Source organism: Panulirus ornatus, chromosome 11, assembly GCF_036320965.1.
Source record: "Panulirus ornatus isolate Po-2019 chromosome 11, ASM3632096v1, whole genome shotgun sequence".
In the NCBI taxonomy this organism is placed as follows: domain Eukaryota; kingdom Metazoa; phylum Arthropoda; class Malacostraca; order Decapoda; family Palinuridae; genus Panulirus; species Panulirus ornatus.
In genome coordinates, this window is record NC_092234.1 from 17,206,098 (window position 1) to 17,226,988 (window position 20,891).

General features: G+C 41.2%; 1 protein-coding gene across 1 annotated transcript in view; it reads left to right on the forward strand.

Moving 5' to 3' along the window:
- The window catches only part of LOC139751127 (uncharacterized), a 102,112-nt gene extending 85,348 nt beyond the window's left edge, over positions 1 to 16,764 (forward strand). The window contains exon 8 of the mRNA XM_071666226.1: positions 16,073 to 16,764. Coding sequence (XP_071522327.1) covers positions 16,073 to 16,210 — 138 coding nt within the window. The 3' untranslated portion in view covers positions 16,211 to 16,764. The remainder of the gene's footprint in view (positions 1 to 16,072) is intronic.
- The last annotated feature ends 4,127 nt before the right edge of the window (positions 16,765 to 20,891 follow it).

Genomic DNA, 20,891 nt, shown 5'->3' on the forward strand with positions numbered 1-20,891 from the left:
GACCAAATTGGAGATGGAAAGGTGGAGTGAAAAAGATTTTGAGTGATCGGGGCCTGAACATGCAGGAGGGTGAAAGGCGTGCAAGGAATAGAGTGAATTGGAACGATGTGGTATATCGGGGTTGACGTGCTGTTGATACATTGAACCAGGGCATGTGAAGTGTCTGGGGTAAACCATGGAAAGTTTTGTGGGGCCTAGATGTGGAAAGGGAGCTGTGGTTTTGGTGCATTATTACATGACAGCTAGAGACTGAGTGTGAACGAATGTGGCCTTTGTTGTCATTTCCTAGCGCTACCTCACACACATGAAGTGGGGAGGGGGTTGTTTATTTCATGTGTGGTGAGGTGGCGATGGGAATGAATAAAGGCAGACTATGAATTATGTACATGTGTATATGTGTATACGTCTGTATGTGTATATATATGTATACGTTGAGATGTATAGGTATGTATATTTGCATGTGTGGACATGTATGTATATACATGTGTATGTGGGTGGGTTGGGCCATTCTTTCATCTGTTTCCTTGGCTCTGAGTGAAACGAAGCTCAAGGGTAAAGGGGAAGAGTGGTTTGGTAATGTCTTGGGAGTAAAGTCAGGGGCTAGTGAGAGGACAAGAGCAAGGGAATGAGTAGCACTACTCCTGAAACAGGAGTGGTGGGAGTATGTGATAGAGTGTAAGAAAGTAAACTCTAGATTGATATGGGTAAAACTGAAAGTTGATGGAAAGAGATGGGTGATTATTGGTGCATATGCACCTGGGCATGAGGAGAAAGATCATGAGAGGCAAGTGATTTGGGAGCAGCTGAATGAGTGTGTTAGTGGTTTTGATGCGCAAGACCGGGTTATAGTGATGGGTGATTTGAATGCAAAGGTGAGTAATGTGGCAGTTGAGGGAATAATTGGTATACATGGGGTGTTCAGTGCTGTAAATGGAAATGGTGAAGAGCTTGTAGATTTATGTGCTGAAAAAGGACTGGTGATTGGGAATACCTGGTTTAAAAAGAGAGATATACATAAGTATACATATGTAAGTAGGAGAGATGGCCAGAAAGCGTTATTGGATTACGTGTTAATTCATAGGCACTTGAAAGAGAGACTTTTGGATGTTAATGTGGTGAGAGGTGCAACTGGAGGGATGTCTGATCATTATCTTGTGGAGGAGAAGGTGAAGATTTGTATGTGTTTTCAGTAAAGAAGAGAGAATGTTGGGGTGAAGAGGGTGGTGAGAGTAAGTGAGCTTGGGAAGGAGACTTGTGTGAGGAAGTTCCAGGAGAGACTGAGTACAGAATGGAAAAAGGTGAGAACAAAGGAGGTAAGGGGAGTGGGGAAGGATTGGGATGTATTTAGGGAAGCAGTGATGGATTGCGCAAAAGATGCTTGTGGCATGAGAAGCGTGGGAGATGGGTTGATTAGAAAGGGTAGTGAGTGATGGGATGAAGAAGAAAGATTATTAGTGAAAGAGAAGAGAGAGGCATTTGAACGATTTTTGCAGGGAAAAATGCAAATGAGTGGGAGATGTATAAAAGGAAGAGGCAGGAGGTCAAGAGAAAGGTGCAAGAGGTGAAAAAGAGGGCAAATGAGAGTTGGGGTGTGAGAGTATCATTAAATTTTAGGAAGAATAAAAAGATGTTTTGGAAGGAGGTAAATAAAGTGTGTAAAACAAGGGAGCAAATGGGAACTTCAGTGAAGGGGGCTAATGGGGAGGTGATATCAAGTGGTGGTGATGTGAGAAGGAGATGGAGTAAGTATTTTGAAGGTTTGTTGAATGTGTTTGATGATAGAGTGTTTTGATGATAGGGTGTTTTGGTCGAGGTGGTGTGCAAAGTGAGAGGGTTAGGGAAAATGATTTGGTAAACAGAGAAGAGGTAGTAAAAGCTTTGCGGAAGATGAAAGCCGGCAAGGCAGCAGGTTTGGATGGTATTATAGTGGAATTTATTAAAAAAGGGGGTGACTGTGTTGTTGACTGGTTGGTAAGGTTATTTAATGTATGTAAGATTCATGGTGAGGTGCCTGAGGATTGGCAGAATGCGTGCATAGTGCCATTGCACAAAGGCAAAGGGGATAAGAGTGAGTGCTCAAATTGCAGAGGTATAAGTTTGTTGAGTATTCCTGGTAAATTGTATGGAAGGGTATTGATTGAGAGGGTGAAGGCATGTACAGAGCATCAGATTGGGGAAGAGCAGTGTGGCTTCAGAAGTGGTAGAGGATGTGTGGATTAGGTGTTTGCTTTGAAGAATGTATGTGAGAAATACTTAGAAAAGCAGATGGATTTGTATGTAGCATTTATGGATCTGGAGAAGGCATATGATAGAGTTGATAGAGATGCTCTGTGGAAGATATTAAGAATATATGGTGTGGGAGGCAAGTTGTTTGAAGCAGTGAAAAGTTTTTATCGAGGATGTAAGGCATGTGTACGTGTAGGAAGAGAGGAAAGTGATTGGTTCTCAGTGAATGTAGGTTTGCGGCAGGGGTGTGTGATGTCTTTATGGTTGTTTAATTTGTTTATGGATGGGGTTGTTAGGGAGGTGAATGCAAGAGTTTTGGAAAGAGGGGCAAGTGTGCAGTCTGTTGTGGATGAGAGAGCTTGGGAAGTGAGTCAGTTGTTGTTCGCTGATGATACAGCACTGGTGGCTGATTCATGTGAGAAACTGCAGCTGCTGGTGACTGAGTTTGGTAAAGTGTGTGAAAGAAGAAAGTTAAGAGTAAATGTAAATAAGAGCAAGGTTATTAGGTGGATGGAAAGTGATTGTTTCTCAGTGAATGTAGGTTTGTGGCAGAGGTGTGTTATGTCTCCATGGTTGTTTAATTTGTTCATGGATGGGGTTGTTAGGGAGGTAAATGCAAGAGTTTTGGAAAGAGGGGCAAGTGTGCAGTCTGTTGTGGATGAGAGAGCTTGGCAAGTGAGTCAGTTGTTGTTCGCTGATGATACAGCGCTGGTGGCTGATTCATGTGAGAAACTGCAGCTGCTGGTGACTGAGTTTGGTAAAGTGTGTGAAAAAAGAAAGTTAAGAGTAAATGTAAATAAGAGCAAGGTTATTAGGTACAGTAGGGTTGAGGGTAAAGTCAATTGGGAGGTAAGTTTGAATGGAGAAAAACTGGAGGAAGTAAAGTGCTTTAGATATCTGGGAGTGGATCTGGCAGCGAATGGAACCATGGAAGCAGAAGTGAATCATAGGGTGGGGGAGGGGGCGAAAATTCTGGGAGCCTTGAAGAATGTGTGGAAGTCAAGAACATTATCTCCGAAAGCAAAAATGGGCATGTTTGAAGGAACAGTGGTTCCAACAATGTTGTATGGTTGCGAGGCGTGGGCTATGGACAGAGTTGTGCGCAGGATGGTGGAAGTGCCGGAAATGAGGTGTTTGAGGACAATGTGTGGTGTGAGGTTGTTTGATTGAGTAAGTAATAGTAGGGTAAGAGAGATGTGTGGTAGGGTGTTTTGAAATGGTTTGGTCACATGGAGAGAATGAGTGAGGAAAGATTGACGAAGAGGATATATGTGTCAGAGGTGGAGGGAACGAGGAGAAGTGGGAGACCAAATTGGAGGTGGAATGATGGAGTGGAAAAGATTTTGAGTGATCGGGGCCTGAACATGCAGGAGGGTGAAAGGCGTGCAAGGAATAGAGTGAATTGGAACGATGTGGTATACCGGGGTCAACGTGCTGTCTGTTTCCTTGCGTTACCTCTCTAATGGGGGAGACAGCGACAAAGCAAAATAAATAAATAAATATATGTATGTATATATGTATATATATTCTTTCTTTCTTTCATACTATTCGCCATTTCCCGCGTTAGCAAGGTAGCGTTAAGAACAGAGGACTGGGCCTCTGAGGGAATATCCTCACCTGGCCTCGTTCTCTGTTCCTTCTTTTGGAAAATTAAAAAAAGAAAAAAAAAAAACCGAGAGGGGAGGATTTCCACCCCCCCTGCTCCCTCCCCTTTTAGTCACCTTCTACGACACGCAGGGAATGTGTGGGAAGTATTTTTTCTCCCCTATCCCCAGGGATAATGTGTGTATATATATATATATATATATATATATATATATATATATATATATAATATATATATATGAAAATGTGAAGGAAAATAGTGAAATTGGAGAAAAAATGTAGCTTAGACATTGAAGCTTATTGATACAGTGGTTAAATTGATGAGAACTGATATTGACGTTTGTGTAAATAAATTATACATTTCCTTTTTTCCATAGCCAGAGGTTGAACCATTATGTGACATTCATTTTTTTTTCATTCATTTCAAGCTAGAAGTTTCAGTTTTCTAAATTGTTTCTTACATTTTTCATATGTATATATATGTATGTGTGTGTGTGTATATGTGCGTATGTATGTGTATGTGTGTCTATGTGTATATGTATATATATATGTATATTATCCCTGGGGATAGGGGTGAAAGAATACTTCCCACGTATTCCTCGCGTGTCGTAGAAAGCGACTAGAGGGGACGGGAGCGGGGGGCCAGAAATCCTCCCCTCCTTGTATTAACTTTCTAAAATGGGAAACAGAAGAAGGAGTCACGCGGGGAGTGCTCATCCTCCTCGAAGGCTCAGAGTGGGGTGCCTAAATGTGTGTGGATGTAACCAAGATGTGAAAAATGGAGAGATAGGTAGTATGTTTGAGGAAAGGAACCTGGATGTTTTGGCTCTGAGTGAAACGAAGCTCAAGGGTAAAGGGGAAGAGTGGTTTGGGAATGTCTGGGGAGTAAAGTCAGGGGTTAGTGAGAGGACAAGAGCAAGGGAAGGAGTAGCAATACTCCTGAAACAGGAGTTGTGGGAGTATGTGATAGAGTGTAAGAAAGTAAATTCTCGATTAATATGGGTAAAACTGAAAGTTGATGGAGAGAGGTGGGTGATTATTGGTGCTTATGCACCTGGGCATGAGAAGAAAGATCATGAGAGGCAAGTGTTTTGGGAGCAGCTGAATGAGTGAGTTAGTGGTTTTGATGCACGAGACCGGGTTATAGTGATGGGTGATTTGAATGCAAAGGTGAGTAATTTGGCAGTTGAGGGAATAATTGGTATACATGGGGTGTTCAGTGTTGTAAATGGAAATGGTGAAGAGCTTGTAGATTTATGTGCTGAAAAAGGACTGATGATTGGGAATACCTGGTTTAAAAAGCGAGATATACATAAGTATACTTATGTAAGTAGGAGAGATGGCCAGAGAGCGTTATTGGATTACTTGTTAATTGACAGGCGTGCGAAAGAGAGACTTTTGGATGTTAATGTGCTGAGAGGTGCAACTGGAGGGATGTCTGATCATTATCTTGTGGAGGCTAAGGTGAAGATTTGTATGGGTTTTCAGAAAAGAAGAGTGAATGTTGGGGTGAAGAGGGTGGTGAGAGTAAGTGAGCTTGAGAAGGAGACCTGTGTGAGGAAGTACCAGGAGAGACTGAGTACAGAATGGAAAAAGGTGAGAACAATGGAAGCAAGGGGAGTGGGGGAGGAATGGGATGTATTTAGGGAATCAGTGATGGATTGCGCAAAAGATGCTTGTGGCATGAGAAGAGTGGGAGGTGGGTTGATTAGAAAGGGTAGTGAGTGGTGGGATGAAGAAGTAAGAGTATTAGTGAAAGAGAAGAGAGAGGCATTTGGACGATTTTTGCAGGGAAAAAATGCAATTGAGTGGGAGATGTATAAAAGAAAGAGACAGGAGGTCAAGAGAAAGGTGCAAGAGGTGAAAAAAAGGGCAAATGAGAGTTGGGGTGAGAGAGTATCATTAAATTTTAGGGAGAATAAAAAGATGTTCTGGAAGGAGGTAAATAAAGTGCGTAAGACAAGGGAGCAAATGGGAACTTCAGTGAAGGGCGCAAATGGGGAGGTGATAACAAGTAGTGGTGATGTGAGAAGGAGATGGAGTGAGTATTTTGAAGGTTTGTTGAATGTGTTTGATGATAGAGTGGCAGATATAGGGTGTTTTGGTCAAGGTGGTGTGCAAAGTGAGAGGGTTAGGGAAAATGATTTGGTAAACAGAGAAGAGGTAGTGAAAGCTTTGCGGAAGATGAAAGCCGGCAAGGCAGCAGGTTTGGATGGTACTGCAGTGGAATTTATTAAAAAAGGGGGTGACAGTATTATTGACTGGTTGGTAAGGTTATTTAATGTATGTATGACTCATGGTGAGGTGCCTGAGGATTGGTGGAATGCGTGCATAGTGCCATTGTACAAAGGCAAAGGGGATAAGAGTGAGTGCTCAAATTACAGAGGTATAAGTTTGTTGAGTATTCCTGGTAAATTATATGGGAGGGTATTGATTGAGAGGGTGAAGGCATGAACAGAGCATCAGATTGGGGAAGAGCAGTGTGGTTTCAGAAGTGGTAGAGGATGTGTGGATCAGGTGTTTGCTTTGAAGAATGTATGTGATAAATACTTAGAAAAGCAAATGGATTTGTATGTAGCATTTATGGATCTGGAGAAGGCATATGATAGAGTTGATAGAGATGCTCTGTGGAAGGTATTAAGAATATATGGTGTGGGAGGCAAGTTGTTAGAAGCAGTGAAAAGTATTTATCGAGGATGTAAGGCATGTGTACATGTAGAAAGAGAGGAAAGTGATTGGTGCTCAGTGAATGTAGGTTTGCGGCAGGGGTGTGTGATGTCTCCATGGTTGTTTAATTTGTTTATGGATGGGGTTGTTAGGGAGGTGAATGCAAGAGTTTTGGAAAGAGGGGCAAGTATGAAGTCTGTTGGGGATGAGAGAGCTTGGGAAGTGAGTCAGTTGTTGTTCGCTGATGATACAGCGCTAGTTGCTGATTCATGTGAGAAACTGCAGAAGCTGGTGACTTAGTTTGGTAAAGTGTGTGAAAGAAGAAAGTTAAGAGTAAATGTGAATAAGAGCAAGGTAATTAGGTACAGTAGGGTTGAGGGTCAAGTCAATTGGGAGGTAAGTTTGAATGGAGAAAAACTGGAGGAAGTAAAGTGTTTTAGATAATTGGGAGTGGATCTGGCAGCGGATGGAACCATGGAAGCGGAAGTGAATCATAGGGTGGGGGAGGGGGCGAAAATCCTGGGAGCCTTGAAGAATGTGTGGAAGTCGAGAACATTATCTCGGAAAGCAAAAATGGGTATGTTTGAAGGAATAGTGGTTCCAACAATGTTGTATGGTTGCGAGGCGTGGGCTATGGATAGAGTTGTGCGCAGGAGGATGGATGTGCTGGAAATGAGATGTTTGAGGACAATGTGGGGTGTGAGGTGGTTTGATCGAGTAAGTAACGTAAGGGTAAGAGAGATGTGTGGAAATAAAAAGAGCGTGGTTGAGAGAGCAGAAGAGGGTGTTTTGAAATGGTTAGGGCACATGGAGAGAATGAGTGAGGAAAGATTGACCAAGAGGATATATGTGTCGGAGGTGGAGGGAACGAGGAGAAGTGGGAGACCAAATTGGAGGTGGAAAGATGGAGTGAAAAAGATTTTGCATGATCGGGGCCTGAACATGCAGGAGGGTGAAAGGAGGGCAAGGAATAGAGTGAATTGGATCGATGTGGTATACTGGGGTTGATGTGCTGTCAGTGGGTTGAATCAGGGCATGTGAAGCGTCTGGGGAAAAACCATGGAAAGCTGTGTAGGTATGTATATTTGCGTGTGTGGACGTATGTATATACATGTGTATGGGGGTGGGTTGGGCCATTTCTTTCATCTGTTTCCTTGCGCTACCTCGCAAACGCGTGAGACAGCGGCAAAAAAAAGAAAATATATATATATATATATATATATATATATATATATCACAATTTTGTACATGATCAAGATATTCCACGGGGAAAATGAAACACATTTATTATACTTTGTCGCTGTCTCCTGTGTTAGCGAGGTAGCACAAGGAAACAGACGAAAGAATGGCCCAACCCACCCACATACACATGTATATACATACACGTCCACACACGCACATATACATACCTCTACATCTCAACGTATACATATATATACACACACAGACATATACCTATATACACATGTACATAATTCATACTGTCTGCCCTTATTCATTCCCATCGCAACCCCACCACACATGAAATGACAACCCCTTCCTCTGTTTGTGCGTGAGGTAGCTTTAGGAAAAGACAACAAAGGCCACATTCGTTCACAATCAGGCTCTACCTGTAATGTATAATGCACCGAAACCACCTTTCCCTTTTCACATCCAGGCCCCACAAAACTTTCCATGGTTTACACCAGATGCTTCACATGCCCTGGCTCAATCCATTGACAGCACATCATCCCTGGTATACCACATCGTTTCAATTCACTCTATTCCTTGCATGCCTTTCACCCTCCTGCATGTTCAGGCCCCTATCACTCAAAATCTTTTTCACTCCATCTTTCCACCTCCAATTTGGTCTCCTACTTCTCTTCGTTCCCTCCACCTCTGATACATATATCCTCTTCGTCAATCTTTCCTAACTCATTCTCTCCATGTGATCAAACCATTTCAAAACACCCTCTTCTGCTCTCTCAACCACATCTCTCTTAACCTTTCATTACTTACTTGATCAAACCACCTCACACCACATACTGTCCTCAAACATCTCATTTCCGCCACATCCACCCTCCTCCACACACCTCTATCTATAGCCCATGCCTCGCAACCATGTAACATTGTTGGAACCACTATCCCTTCAAACATACCCATTTTTGCTTTTCAAGATAATGTTCTCGACTTCCACACATTCTTCAATGCTCCAGAACTTTCACCCCCTCCCCCACCTTATGATTCACTTCCGCTTCCATGGTTCCATCCGCTGCCAAATCCACTCCCAAATATCTAAAACACTTCACTTCCTCCAGTTTTCCTCCATTCAAACTTACCTCCCAGTTGACTTGTCCCTCAACCCTACTGTACCTAATAACCTTGCTCATATTCACATTTACTCTTAGCTTTCTTCTTTCATACACTTTACCCAACTTAGTCACCAGCTTCTGCAGTTTCTCACGAATCAGCCACCAGCACTGTTTCATCAGCGAACAACAACTGACTCACTCCCCAAGCTCTCTCATCCACAACAGAATGCATACTTGCCCCTCTTTCCAAAACTCTTGCATTTACCTCCCTAACAACCCCATCCATAAACAAATTAAACAACCATGGAGACATCACACACCCCTGTCGCAAACCAACATTCACTGGGAACCAGTCACTTTCCTCTCTTCCTACATGTACACGTGCCGTACATTCTCGATGAAAACTTTTCACTGCTTCTAACAACTTGCCTCCCACACCATATATTCATGATACCTTCCACAGAGCATCTCTATCAACTCTTATCACATGCCTTCTCCAGATCCATAAATGCTACATATAAATCCATTTGTTTTTCTAAGTATTTCTCACATGCATTCTTCAAAGCAAACACCTGATCCACACATCCTGTACCACTTCTGAAACCACACTGCTCTTTCCCAATATGATGCTCTGTTCATGCCTTCACCCTCTGAATGAATACCCTCCCATATAACTTCCCAGGAATACTCAACAATTTTATACCTCTGTAATTTGAACACTCACCTTTATCCCCTTTGCCTTTATACAATGGCACTATGCAGGCATTCCACCAATCCTCAGGCACTTCAACATGAACCATACATACACTAAATATTCTCAGCAACCAGTCAACAACACAGTCACCCCCTTTTTTAATAAATTCCACTGCAATACCATCCAAACCCACCATCTTGCCGGCTTTCATCTTCCGCAAAGCTTTCACTACCTCTTCTCTGTTTACAAACCATTCTCCCTAACCCTCTCACTCTGCACACCACCTCAACCAAACACCCTATATCTGTCACTCTATCATCAAACACATTCAACAAACCTTTAAAATACTCACTCCAACTCCTTGTCACATCACCCTTACCTGTTATTACCTCCCCATTTACCCCCCTTCACCTATGTTCCCAATTGTTCTCTTGTCTTATGCACTTTATTTACCTCCTTCCAAAAAATCTTATTATTCTCCCTAAAATTTAATGATACTCTCTCAACCCAACTCTCATTTCCCCTCTTTTTCATATCTTGCACCTTTCTCTGGGCCTCCTGCCTCTTTCTTTTATACATCTCCCAGTCATTTGCACTACTTCCACGCAAAAATTGCCCAAATGCCTCTCTCTTCTCTTTCACTAATAATCTTACTTCTTCATCCCACCACTCACTACCCTTTCTAATCTGCCCACCTCCCATGCTTCTCATGCCACAAGCATCTTTTGCGCAAGCCATCACTGCTTCCCTAAATACATCCCATTCCTCCCCCACTCCCCTTACGTACTTTGTTCTCACCTTTTTCCTTTCTGTACTCAGTCTCTCCTGGTACTTCCTCACACAAGTCTCCTTCCCAAGCTCGCTCACTCTCACCACTCTTCACCACCTCTCAGCACATTAACATCCAAAAGTCTCTCTTTCACGCGCCTATCAATTAACACGTAAACCAATAACGCTCTCTGGCCATCTCTCCTACTTACATACGTATACTTATGTATATCTCTTTTTAAACCAGGTATTCCTAATCACCAGTCCTTTTTCAGCACATAAATCTATAAGCTCTTCACCATTTCCATTTACAACACTGAACACCCCATGTATACCAATTATTCCCTCAACTGCCACATTACTCACCTTTGCATTCAAATCACCCATTACTATAACCCAGTCTTGTGCATCAAAATTACTAACACACTCACTCAACTGCTCCCAAAACACTTGCCTCTCATGATTTTTCTTCTAATGCCCAGGTGCATATGCACCAATAATCACCCATCTCTCTCCATCCACTTTCAGTTTTACCCATATCAATCTAGAGTTTACTTTCTTACACTCTATCACATACTCCCACTACTACTATTTCAGGAATAGTGCTACCCCTTCCCTTGCTCTTGTCCTCTTACTAACCCCTGACTTTACTCCTAAGACATTTCCAAACCACTCTTCCCCTTTACCCTTGAGCTTCGTTTCACTCAGAGCCAAAACATCCAGGTTCCTTTCCTCAAACATACTACCTATTTCTCCTTTTTTCTCATCTTGATTACATCCACATGCATTTAGACACCCCAATCTGAGCCTTCGAGGAGGATGAGCACTCCCTGCGTGACTCCTTCTTCTGTTTCCCCTTTTAGAAAGTTAAAATACAAGGAGGGAGGGTTTCTAGCCCCCCGCTCCTGTCCCCTTTAGTCACCTTCTATGACACGCGAGGAATGTATGGGAAGTATTCTTTCTCCCCTATCCCCAGCACTGGTATATTTTCCCCTATCCAAGGCCATCTTGGGTGAAAGAAATAAAGTGAGAGAAAAAGAAGGTGGAAATTGAACAGGGCTCCTTAGGTGTTTGTAGATCTGACTCCTAAAGTTAGATGGTTATAGGAAGATGGAATGATGAAGGAAAAAAGGAATTTTGTAACCTAGCTTTCCTTGTGAAGATGGGGTTATCATAATGGTCAAACCGTAAATGGAAAGTCTCCAAACAGAAACTGTTGGAACCTTAAGCAGACATGTACCTCAGGTTCAAGCTTTGGTTGTGGGGACACATGCATGCAATGCAAGAGCACAATGTTCAGAATCCTACGTGTAGAACAGAGAGAGAGAGAGAGAGAGAGAGCAATACCATTATTGTGTACAAAAAAGAATGGTTGGATAGTGATGATGCCTGGGGAATTGATGAGATGGAAAGCTTCTGCTCCTCTCAGGTTGATGAAGAGGTGGAAAAAGAGTCACTCCAGGTGTGTGAGCAGTATTCCATACTTGGGCAAATAAAACCCCTCTTTATATGAAATGGCTTCTCATAAGAAAAATAACAACAGTAACTATATATCACCCCAAACTTTTAGGAGGCAGACTCTTTAATGCTGATTATGTGGAGTTTCCATGATAAAGTGAAGGTTATAGTTATGCCTAGAATCCTTTGTATTGTGTGTTTCAAGTGTGGTCTTTTGAATTAAAAAACTGGGACATGATTGCTGCTTAGATTGGAAACTAGGAAGAAATTGCTAATTTAAACTTTACTTGTAAATAGTACATGTACTACTTTTATACAAATCAAAAAAAAAGTAGTACATGCCCTATTTACAAGGATTTGTATGTAGCATTTATGGATCTGGAGAGGGCATATGATAGAGTTGATAGAAATGCTCTGTGGAAGGTATTAAGAATATATGATGTGAGAGGCAAGTTGTTAGAAGCAGTGAAAAGTTTTTATCGAGGATGTAAGGCATGTGTACGTGTAGGAAGAGAGGAAAGTGATTGGTTCTCAGTGAATGCAGGTTTGCCGCTGGGGTGTGTGATGTCTCCATGGTTGTTTAAAATGTTTATGGATGGGGTTGTTAGGGAGGTGAATGCAAGAGTTTTGGAAAGAGGGTCAAGTATGCAGTCTGTTGTGGATGAGAGAGCTTGGGAAGTGAGTCAGTTGTTGTTCGCTGATGATACAGTGCTGGTGGTTGATTCATGTGAAAAACTGCAGAAGCTGGTGACTGAGTTTGGTAATGTGTGTGAAAGAAGAAAGTTAAGAGTAAATGTGAATAAGAGCGAGGTTATTAGGTACAGTAAGGTTGAGGGTCAAGTCAATTGGGAGGTAAGTTTGAGTGGAGAAAAACTGGAGGAAGTGAGGTATTTTAGATATCTGGGAGTGGATTTGGCAGCGGATGGAACATGGTAGTGGAAGTGAATCATAGGGTGGGGGAGGGGGTGAATATTCTGGGAGCCTTGAAGAATGTGTGGAAGTCGAGAACATTATCTCGGAAAGCAAAAATGGGTATGTTTGAAGGAATAGTGGTTCCAACAATGTTGTATGGTTGCGAGGCGTTGGCTATGGATAGAGTTGTGCGCAGGAGGGTGGATGTGCTGGAAATAAGATGTTTGAGGACAATATGTGGTGTGAGGTGGTTTGATCGAGTAAGTAATGTAAGGGTAAGAGAGATGTGTGGTAATAAAAAGAGTGTGGTTGAGAGAGCAGAAGAGGGTGTTTTGAAATGGTTTGGTCACATGGAGAGAATGAGTGAGGAAAGATTGACCAAGAGGATATATGTGTCAGAGGTGGAGGGAACGAGGAGAAGTGGGAGACCAGATTGGAGGTGGAAAGACGGAGTGAAAAATATTTTGAGTGATTGGGGCCTGAACATGCAGGAGGGTGAAAGGCGTGCAAGGAATAGAGTTAATTGGAATGATGTGGTATACCGGGGTCAAGGTGCTGTCAATGGATTGAACCAGGGCATGTGAAGCATTTGGGGTAAACCATGGAAAGTTTTGTGGGGCCTAGATGTGGAAAGGTAGCTGTGGTTTCGGTGCATTATTACATGACAGCTAGAGACTGAGTGTGAACGAATGTGGCCTTTGTTGTCTTTTCCTAGCGCTACCTCGCACACATGAGGAGGGAGGGGGTTGTTATTCCATGTGTGGCGAGGTGGCGATGGGAATGAATAAAGGCAGACTATGAATTATGTACATGTGTATATATGTATATGTCTGTGTCTATATATATGTATACATTGAGATGTATAGGTATGTATATTTGCGTGTGTGGACATGTATGTTTATGCATGTGTGTGTTGGTGGGTTGGGCCATTCTTTCGTCTGTTTCCTTGTGCTACCTCGCTAACGCGGGAGACAGCGACAAAGCAAAATAAAATAAATAAAATAACTACTTTTATATGTGCAAAGAGACAAGAGACAGACATGTTTACTCTTAAAAGTATGTACTGTGCATACCTATATCTAAATTCATAGCAAGATAACACATGCTCTGTCCTCAAGATCTTTTGATATCAAAGATTTGGCAAAAGTGCCCAGAACATATGCTTAAGTATCCGGCAAGATTGTTTGGCTGTCATGTAAAAGCATCAGATACTACTAACCTGCAAAAAGAATTATGTTGTTAAAAGAACTAATATTTCTTTAATGTGAGCATAAAAAGTTTAAAGAAGGATACATGAAAAAGATTCAGAAAAAAAGAGAAATTAGAAAATAGCAATATTTAGTAGATCATTTTGAATGTAAAAGAGTGTGGCAATTGGGCAGATTTTCCTGCATTATGGAAATGTTTGAGGAAATGACCTTCACTGGGAGACAGGCTATCCCCTTAACTTCTGCGGTAGTGCATTTTTGAGTGACAGACCAGCTGATCTACTGAGGACCATTGTAAATTCTTTAGTGTCTAGCTATGGCTATAATTTGTTACAGGCTTTCTGCTAGTTGCTAGTTAGTTTATGTAATCTGAGGACCCCTCTTTTTATGATGCTCCTCCAGCTTTGAGGCTGTGCTGCACATGTAAAATGGGCCCCTCTGGGATGGAAAGATCTTAGACTATACTTTTTTCCTTTTTCTAGCCTCATTTGCAGGCAAAGTCCAAAAGCATCCAGACTATGTCTCTTGCTGTGACACATTGTCATCCCTGTTTAGTAAAAGTGGCACTAATATTTTGGTCAGTAACTGATTGGTGTAAAGGCTACTTTTTTACAAGGTAGCATCAAGAACAAACATTGGCCTCATTTACACAAATTCAATCTCTCGGTGTTTTGTGGAGTGCACCAAATCAAAGCCTACCATACACAGCCAAACCCCTTAGACCACTTACTAGTTTATTTTCACTGATTCATCTGCACAGGTTTAGCCCATTGACATCATACTGCTCTCCATGTATTACATCACACCTTTTCATTACATCCAATGCATGACCCTCATCATCAAGAATACTCGGACACTGGTATCCCAAAACTTTCTTCACCCAGTCTTTCCATCTACTTTTTAGTTTTCCCCTTCCCTTGCTCCATGTATCTTTTACACATCTTTCCTCTTAATAAGGTGTTCTCATTCATCCTCTCCTTGTGCCTGAACCATTTCAGTGTACCTTGTTTGGTCCTTTGTTTAAGACTACTCTTACTACCACTGATTATTTTATACTGTTATTCCTTACACAATTAGTCCATTACACACCACATGTTATCCTCAGGCATTTCATTTCCAATAATTCACTCTCCTCCATTCATTTTCATTCAAGGCTCAGGACTTCCATCCAAACAACTCTGTTGGTACCACTTTACGTTCAGACATAGTACCTACCTTTGCCCTTATAGGCACTAACCTCTCCTTCCACATGCTCCTTAGTGCACCTAAGACCTTAACCTCTTTTTAAAGCCAGTCCAGTGACTCACGTCAGCCTGTATGGTTCCATCTGCTGCCACATCCATCCCAGGTATCTGAAACACTCCATTTCCTCCAGGTTTTCCCTATTTAAGTGTTCTTAAACCATCCTGTCTTGCCCTATGTTGCACATCATTTTCTTACTTTTGTTTGAGTTAGCCAAGAGAGCTCTGTCATTTGCAACCAGCAGCTTTCTTACCTCCCAAGCCTTCCCTGCCAACCCCTAGCATAGTGTAGATATGCATCTTACTTCGAGATCCTTGTATTTACCTTCCTCACAACCCCAGTAAAACAGCCAAGATGACATCACACACCCTTGTTGCTGGCCCACCTTTATGGGGGAACTGCTCCTCTTCCCTTCATACTCACATACATGCATTGCTCTCCCAGTAAAAACTCCTTGTAGTGTTTAGCAGCATTCTTTCCACACTAAATACCTTCCTCAGGGGATGTCTGTCATCCCCATCATATGATTATTTCAGTTCCATAAAGGCAATATACAAATCCTTCTCTTGCTCCATGAATTTCTCACAGCTTCGATAAAGCAAACATCTTGTCCACACATCCCGTACCATTCTTAAGTGTACAAGCATATTTTGATATTAGTAACAATGAAATTCATTCTAACTTTCTAATTTACACTGGCAATGTTTATGTGAGTGCATAGCCTTATGAGATAATGATGTTCATCTAATCTTTATGTCAACAGATATTTTAATATTTAAGTTTTAGCTTGAAATATTACAGATTAGTACTGCTGATAGTAATCAGTGTTTTTAACTCTGTAACCTTTGTTGACAGTTTGACCAAATTCATTGTATAGTTACCTTAAGCAAATGTTCATTGTATACATGGAATAATCAGTGGCATCTTAAAAAGAGGTCAGGATATATCATCCTTTGCCTCCATAGTTTTCATCTGCAGGTTATTGTATTTTTTTCTTACAGGCATTTTCATATCGAGTACTGGAACACAAAATTGGAGAGGCTCAGGCTCACGACTCTAGTTCTTCCACAAAAACTGACACAGAACCCAAGAAGGTGTCGAAATTTAAGGCAGCAAGAAGTAAAAAACAAGCTTATTAATAAGTTTGACACTAAGTGTTGAATTTTATTTCCATTTAAGGGTAGATGCAAAAGGAAAATGTTAGTTGCATGCATATGTTTCCAAATCATTCCCACTGCTTTTGATGTGTAGAAACAGAATAGGAAAAAAAATATCGGTTTTAATATACTAGGCTGTAAAAGCTGTTAGAAACTGTGTTCCTCTTACTAGAAGTATGAACAGAATTAAAATATAAATGATTTCAACATTTTAAGTTACATTTTTTCACATAAAAGTAACTGTTCCAATGTTATCCAGTTTGAAGGAAATAGAAACCTTTATCCATTCTCTCACCTTCAACAGAAAGTGGCATCCTCCTAGGTGAGGGATTCCTTTAGTTTAGTATATTCATATCAGATTAATCAGCTCTGCATAAACCATAGTTAATAGCACTCTGACATTCCTGTTCTCAAACCCAGGTCTCTTAGGCTGTGAATGTAGAGCTTTACCCTTTCACATTGTACTGTGTGTATAATAGTTAAACTCTTTGCTGTTACCAGTTTATCATCCTGTTAATACATATCAGTTACCTTACTGTGGTCTTTTTCTTGTCCTCCTTTTAACTATCTGTGTTTGTTAGAGATTTCAGAACTAAAACTCCTTCCAGCTCCATGTTTTCTAAGCCTGACATTGAGCAAAGGATACTAGTGCTCGATATGCATGTCCATGTATTAGATGAAAAAGTGCAGTAAAGTGCTTGGAAAAATCTACTGGGGAAAGAATATTAGCTCTTCCACTGCAAACTTAGACAGTATTGTTGTATGTAACAGTTGGCACATTGTGTGAAGAAAGCCCCACACTGTTATTTTATCCTTTAAATAGTATCCCACCTCATCTCCATACCTGACACAGGATCACCGTTGTTAAGACATATAAACCTATAGAATAGTCATTCATACTAGTTGTTAAGGGATCCATGCGTTGTGGCCATTTATATAAAATAAAAGCAAGAAATTATCCCTGGGGATAGGGGAGAAAGAATGCTTCCCATGTATTACCTGCATGTCATAGAAGGTGACTAAAAGGGGAGGGAGCGGGGGGGCTGGAAATTCTTCCCTCTCATTTTTAATTTTCCAAAAGAAGGAACAGAGAAGGGGTTAAGAGAAGATATTCCCTCAAAGTCTGTCCTCTGTTCTTAATGCTACCTCACTAACACGGGAAATGACGAATAGTCTGAAAAAAAAAACGAGAAATATACATCGTCTCATGATTTTTCCTTTTACAGGGGAAAAGTATTTAACACATGGTTATACACAGGTACATATGGCAAAATGTAGTCTCATCTCTTGTTTACTCTTATCAGAGTACATTTGAAGGACATTTAATAGGACACCTGATGGTGTGTGACAGTATTATCTGTGAACAACAGTAGAAATGTGTTGAGGTCATAATCTTAATCATGGTAGACAGGTTAGTTAAACAGAAAGCTTATTCCCCACCCATGGCTTCTGGCACAAGAGCCACCATAGAAAAGCTGAGAAGGAAATCCATGTAGTCTGGAGACTCTAATGCCGTGGAAATTTCATTGGAAAGTGTGAATAGGAAAAAATTCCCTACTCTTATGGCTGCAGAGTTCCCTGTAAAGGGGAGTTAAATCAGAAAAAGAAATAGAAATGTTTTTCCTTCTGATAACAGGCATATTCACTGATAATAGGTAAATCAAGGTTTTGCTGAGCCTTCATTTGAAGATCCTGAAAGTGTTTGCATTAAGAACTGATAGTCTTTGTGTTAAGAACATTTGATGACAATTCATTGGACCATTCTACAACTCTGCAGCTAAAGAACCTTGAGCCCATGTAGCTCCTGGTTGTTGAATCTCTATCTATTGTGAGAAAATTTCATGTCAAAATTATTTTGAAAATTTTCATCATATCTCCAGAGATGTGCCAACAATGGGGGGCGGATGAGGAGGAAGAAGAAGAAGAACTTTTCTGTGATGATGCAGAGGACTTGGACACAAAATCAACAACACCAAAATGACATTAAAAAACGTCCCATCGCCGCCACTGTGTATACGAAGGAAATGAAACACACATCCAAGCCGTGGATACGAAGGAAGTGAAACACACATCCAAGCCGTGGATACGAAGGAAGTGAAACAGCAACAGAGTATATGAGGCTCTTTCGAAGGTGTTTGTGATGGTGAGATGACAGGGTGCTTCCCAGGCTGTTTATGAAGACATCAGTAACTGACACAGTAGTGTGGTGGTCAACGATACTGATCCTAAGTCAAGGACGTGAGTCAGAGGATCATCTCGTCCCCATCACATCATTCAGAGCGATACCAGTTTGCATCAGCCTTCACTCCTGCCTGCAGTAGCATGCTTTCCGACATGTTTCATGAGCTCCTTTTTGCCAACGGAACTACCTTGGCCCACCAGTGATGCTACTACATTTGTGAATCAAGAACCATTGCAACACAAACCTCGCCAGGTGGTAGAGTGTCCCGCAGTGTATCGAGACAGACTTCCCCAGAACTTTTTTAAAGGGGAAGTAAATGTTTATAGTTGTGTTACTGGGGTGATAGTTTTCATACATGGTGCTTTGACAAGAAAATAGTGAAATTGGAGAAAATGTAGCTTAGACATTGAAGCTTATTGATACAGTGGTTAAATTGATGAGAACTACTATTGACGTTTGTGTAAATAAATTATTCATTTCCTTTTTCCATAGCCAGAGGTTGAACCATCATGTGACATTCATTTTTTCATTTCATTTCAAGCTAGAAGTTTCAGTTTTCTAAATTGTTTCTTACATTTTTCATATGTATATATATGTATGTGTGTGTGTGTGTATATGTGCGTATGTATATGTATGTGTGTGTATGTGTATATATATATATATATATATATATATATATATATATATATATATATATATATATATATATATATATATATATATTTTCTTTTCTTTCAAACTATTCGCCATTTCCCGCATTAGCGAGGTAGCGTTAAGAACAGAGGACTGGGCCTTTGAGGGAATACCCTCACCTGGCCCAATTCTCTGTTCCTTCTTTTGGAAAATTAAAAAAAAACGAGAGGGGAGGATTTCCAGCCCCCCCGCTCCCTCCCCTTTTAGTCGCCTTCTACGACACGCAGGGAATACATGGGAAGTATTCTTTCTCCCCTATCCCCAGGGATAATATATATATATATATATATATATATATATATATATATATATATATATATATATATATATATATATATATATTATCCCTGGGGATAGGGGTGAAAGAATACTTCCCACGCATTCCTCGCGTGTCGTAGAAAGCGACTAGAGGGGACGGGAGCGGGGGGCCAGAAATCCTCCCCTCCTTGTAGTTTTTTAACTTTCTAAAATGGGAAACAGAAGAAGGAGTCACGTGGGGAGTGCTCATCCTCCTCGAAGGCTCAGATTGGGGTGCCTAAATGTGTGTGGATGTAACCAAGATGTGAAAAAAGGTGAGATAGGTAGTATGTTTGAGGAAAGGAACCCGGATGTTTTGGCTCTGAGTGAAACGAAGCTCAAGGGTAAAGGGGAAGAGTAGTTTGGGAATGTCTTGGGAGTAAAGTCAGGGGTTAGTGAGAGGACAAGAGCAAGGGAAGGAGTAGCAGTACTCCTGAAACAGGAGTTGTGGGAGTATGTGATAGAATGTAAGAAAGTAAATTCTTGATTAATATGGGTAAAACTGAAAGTTGATGGAGAGAGATGGGTGATTATTGGTGCATATGCACCTGGGCATGAGAAGAAAGATCATGAGAGGCAAGTGTTTTGGGAGCAGCTGAATGAGTGTGTTAGTGGTTTTGATGCACGAGACCGGGTTATAGTGATGGGTGATTTGAATGCAAGGGTGAGTAATGTGGCAGTTGAGGGAATAATTGGTATACATGGGGTGTTCAGTGTTGTAAATGGAAATGGTGAAGAGCTTGTAGATTTATGTGCTGAAAAAGGACTGATGATTGGGAATACCTGGTTTAAAAAGCGAGATATACATAAGTATACTTATGTAAGTAGGAGAGATGGCCAGAGAGCGTTATTGGATTACGTGTTAATTGACAGGCGCGCGAAAGAAAGACTTTTGGATGTTAATGTGCTGAGAGGTGCAACTGGAGGGATGTCTGATCATTATCTTGTGGAGGCTAAGGTGAAGATTTGTATGGGTTTTCAGAAAAGAAGAGTGAATGTTGGGGTGAAGAGGGTGGTGAGAGTAAGTGAGCTTGGGAAGGAGACTTGTGTGAGGAAGTACCAGGAGAGACTGAGTACAGAATGGAAAAAGGTGAGAACAATGGAAGTAAGGGGAGTGGGGGAGGAATGGGATGTATTTAGGGAATCAGTGATGGATTGCGCAAAAGATGCTTGTGGCATGAGAAGAGTGGGAGGTGGGTTGATTAGAAAGGGTAGTGAGTGGTGGGATGAAGAAGTAAGAGTATTAGTGAAAGAGAAGAGAGAGGCATTTGGACGATTTTTGCAGGGAAAAAATGAAATTGAGTGGGAGATGTATAAAAGAGAGACAGGAGGTCAAGAGAAAGGTGCAAGAGGTGAAAAAGAGGGCAAATGAGAGTTGGGGTGAGAGAGTATCATTAAATTTTAGGGAGAATAAAAAGATGTTCTGGAAGGAGGTAAATAAAGTGCGTAAGACAAGGGAGCAAATGGGAACTTCAGTGAAGGGTGCAAATG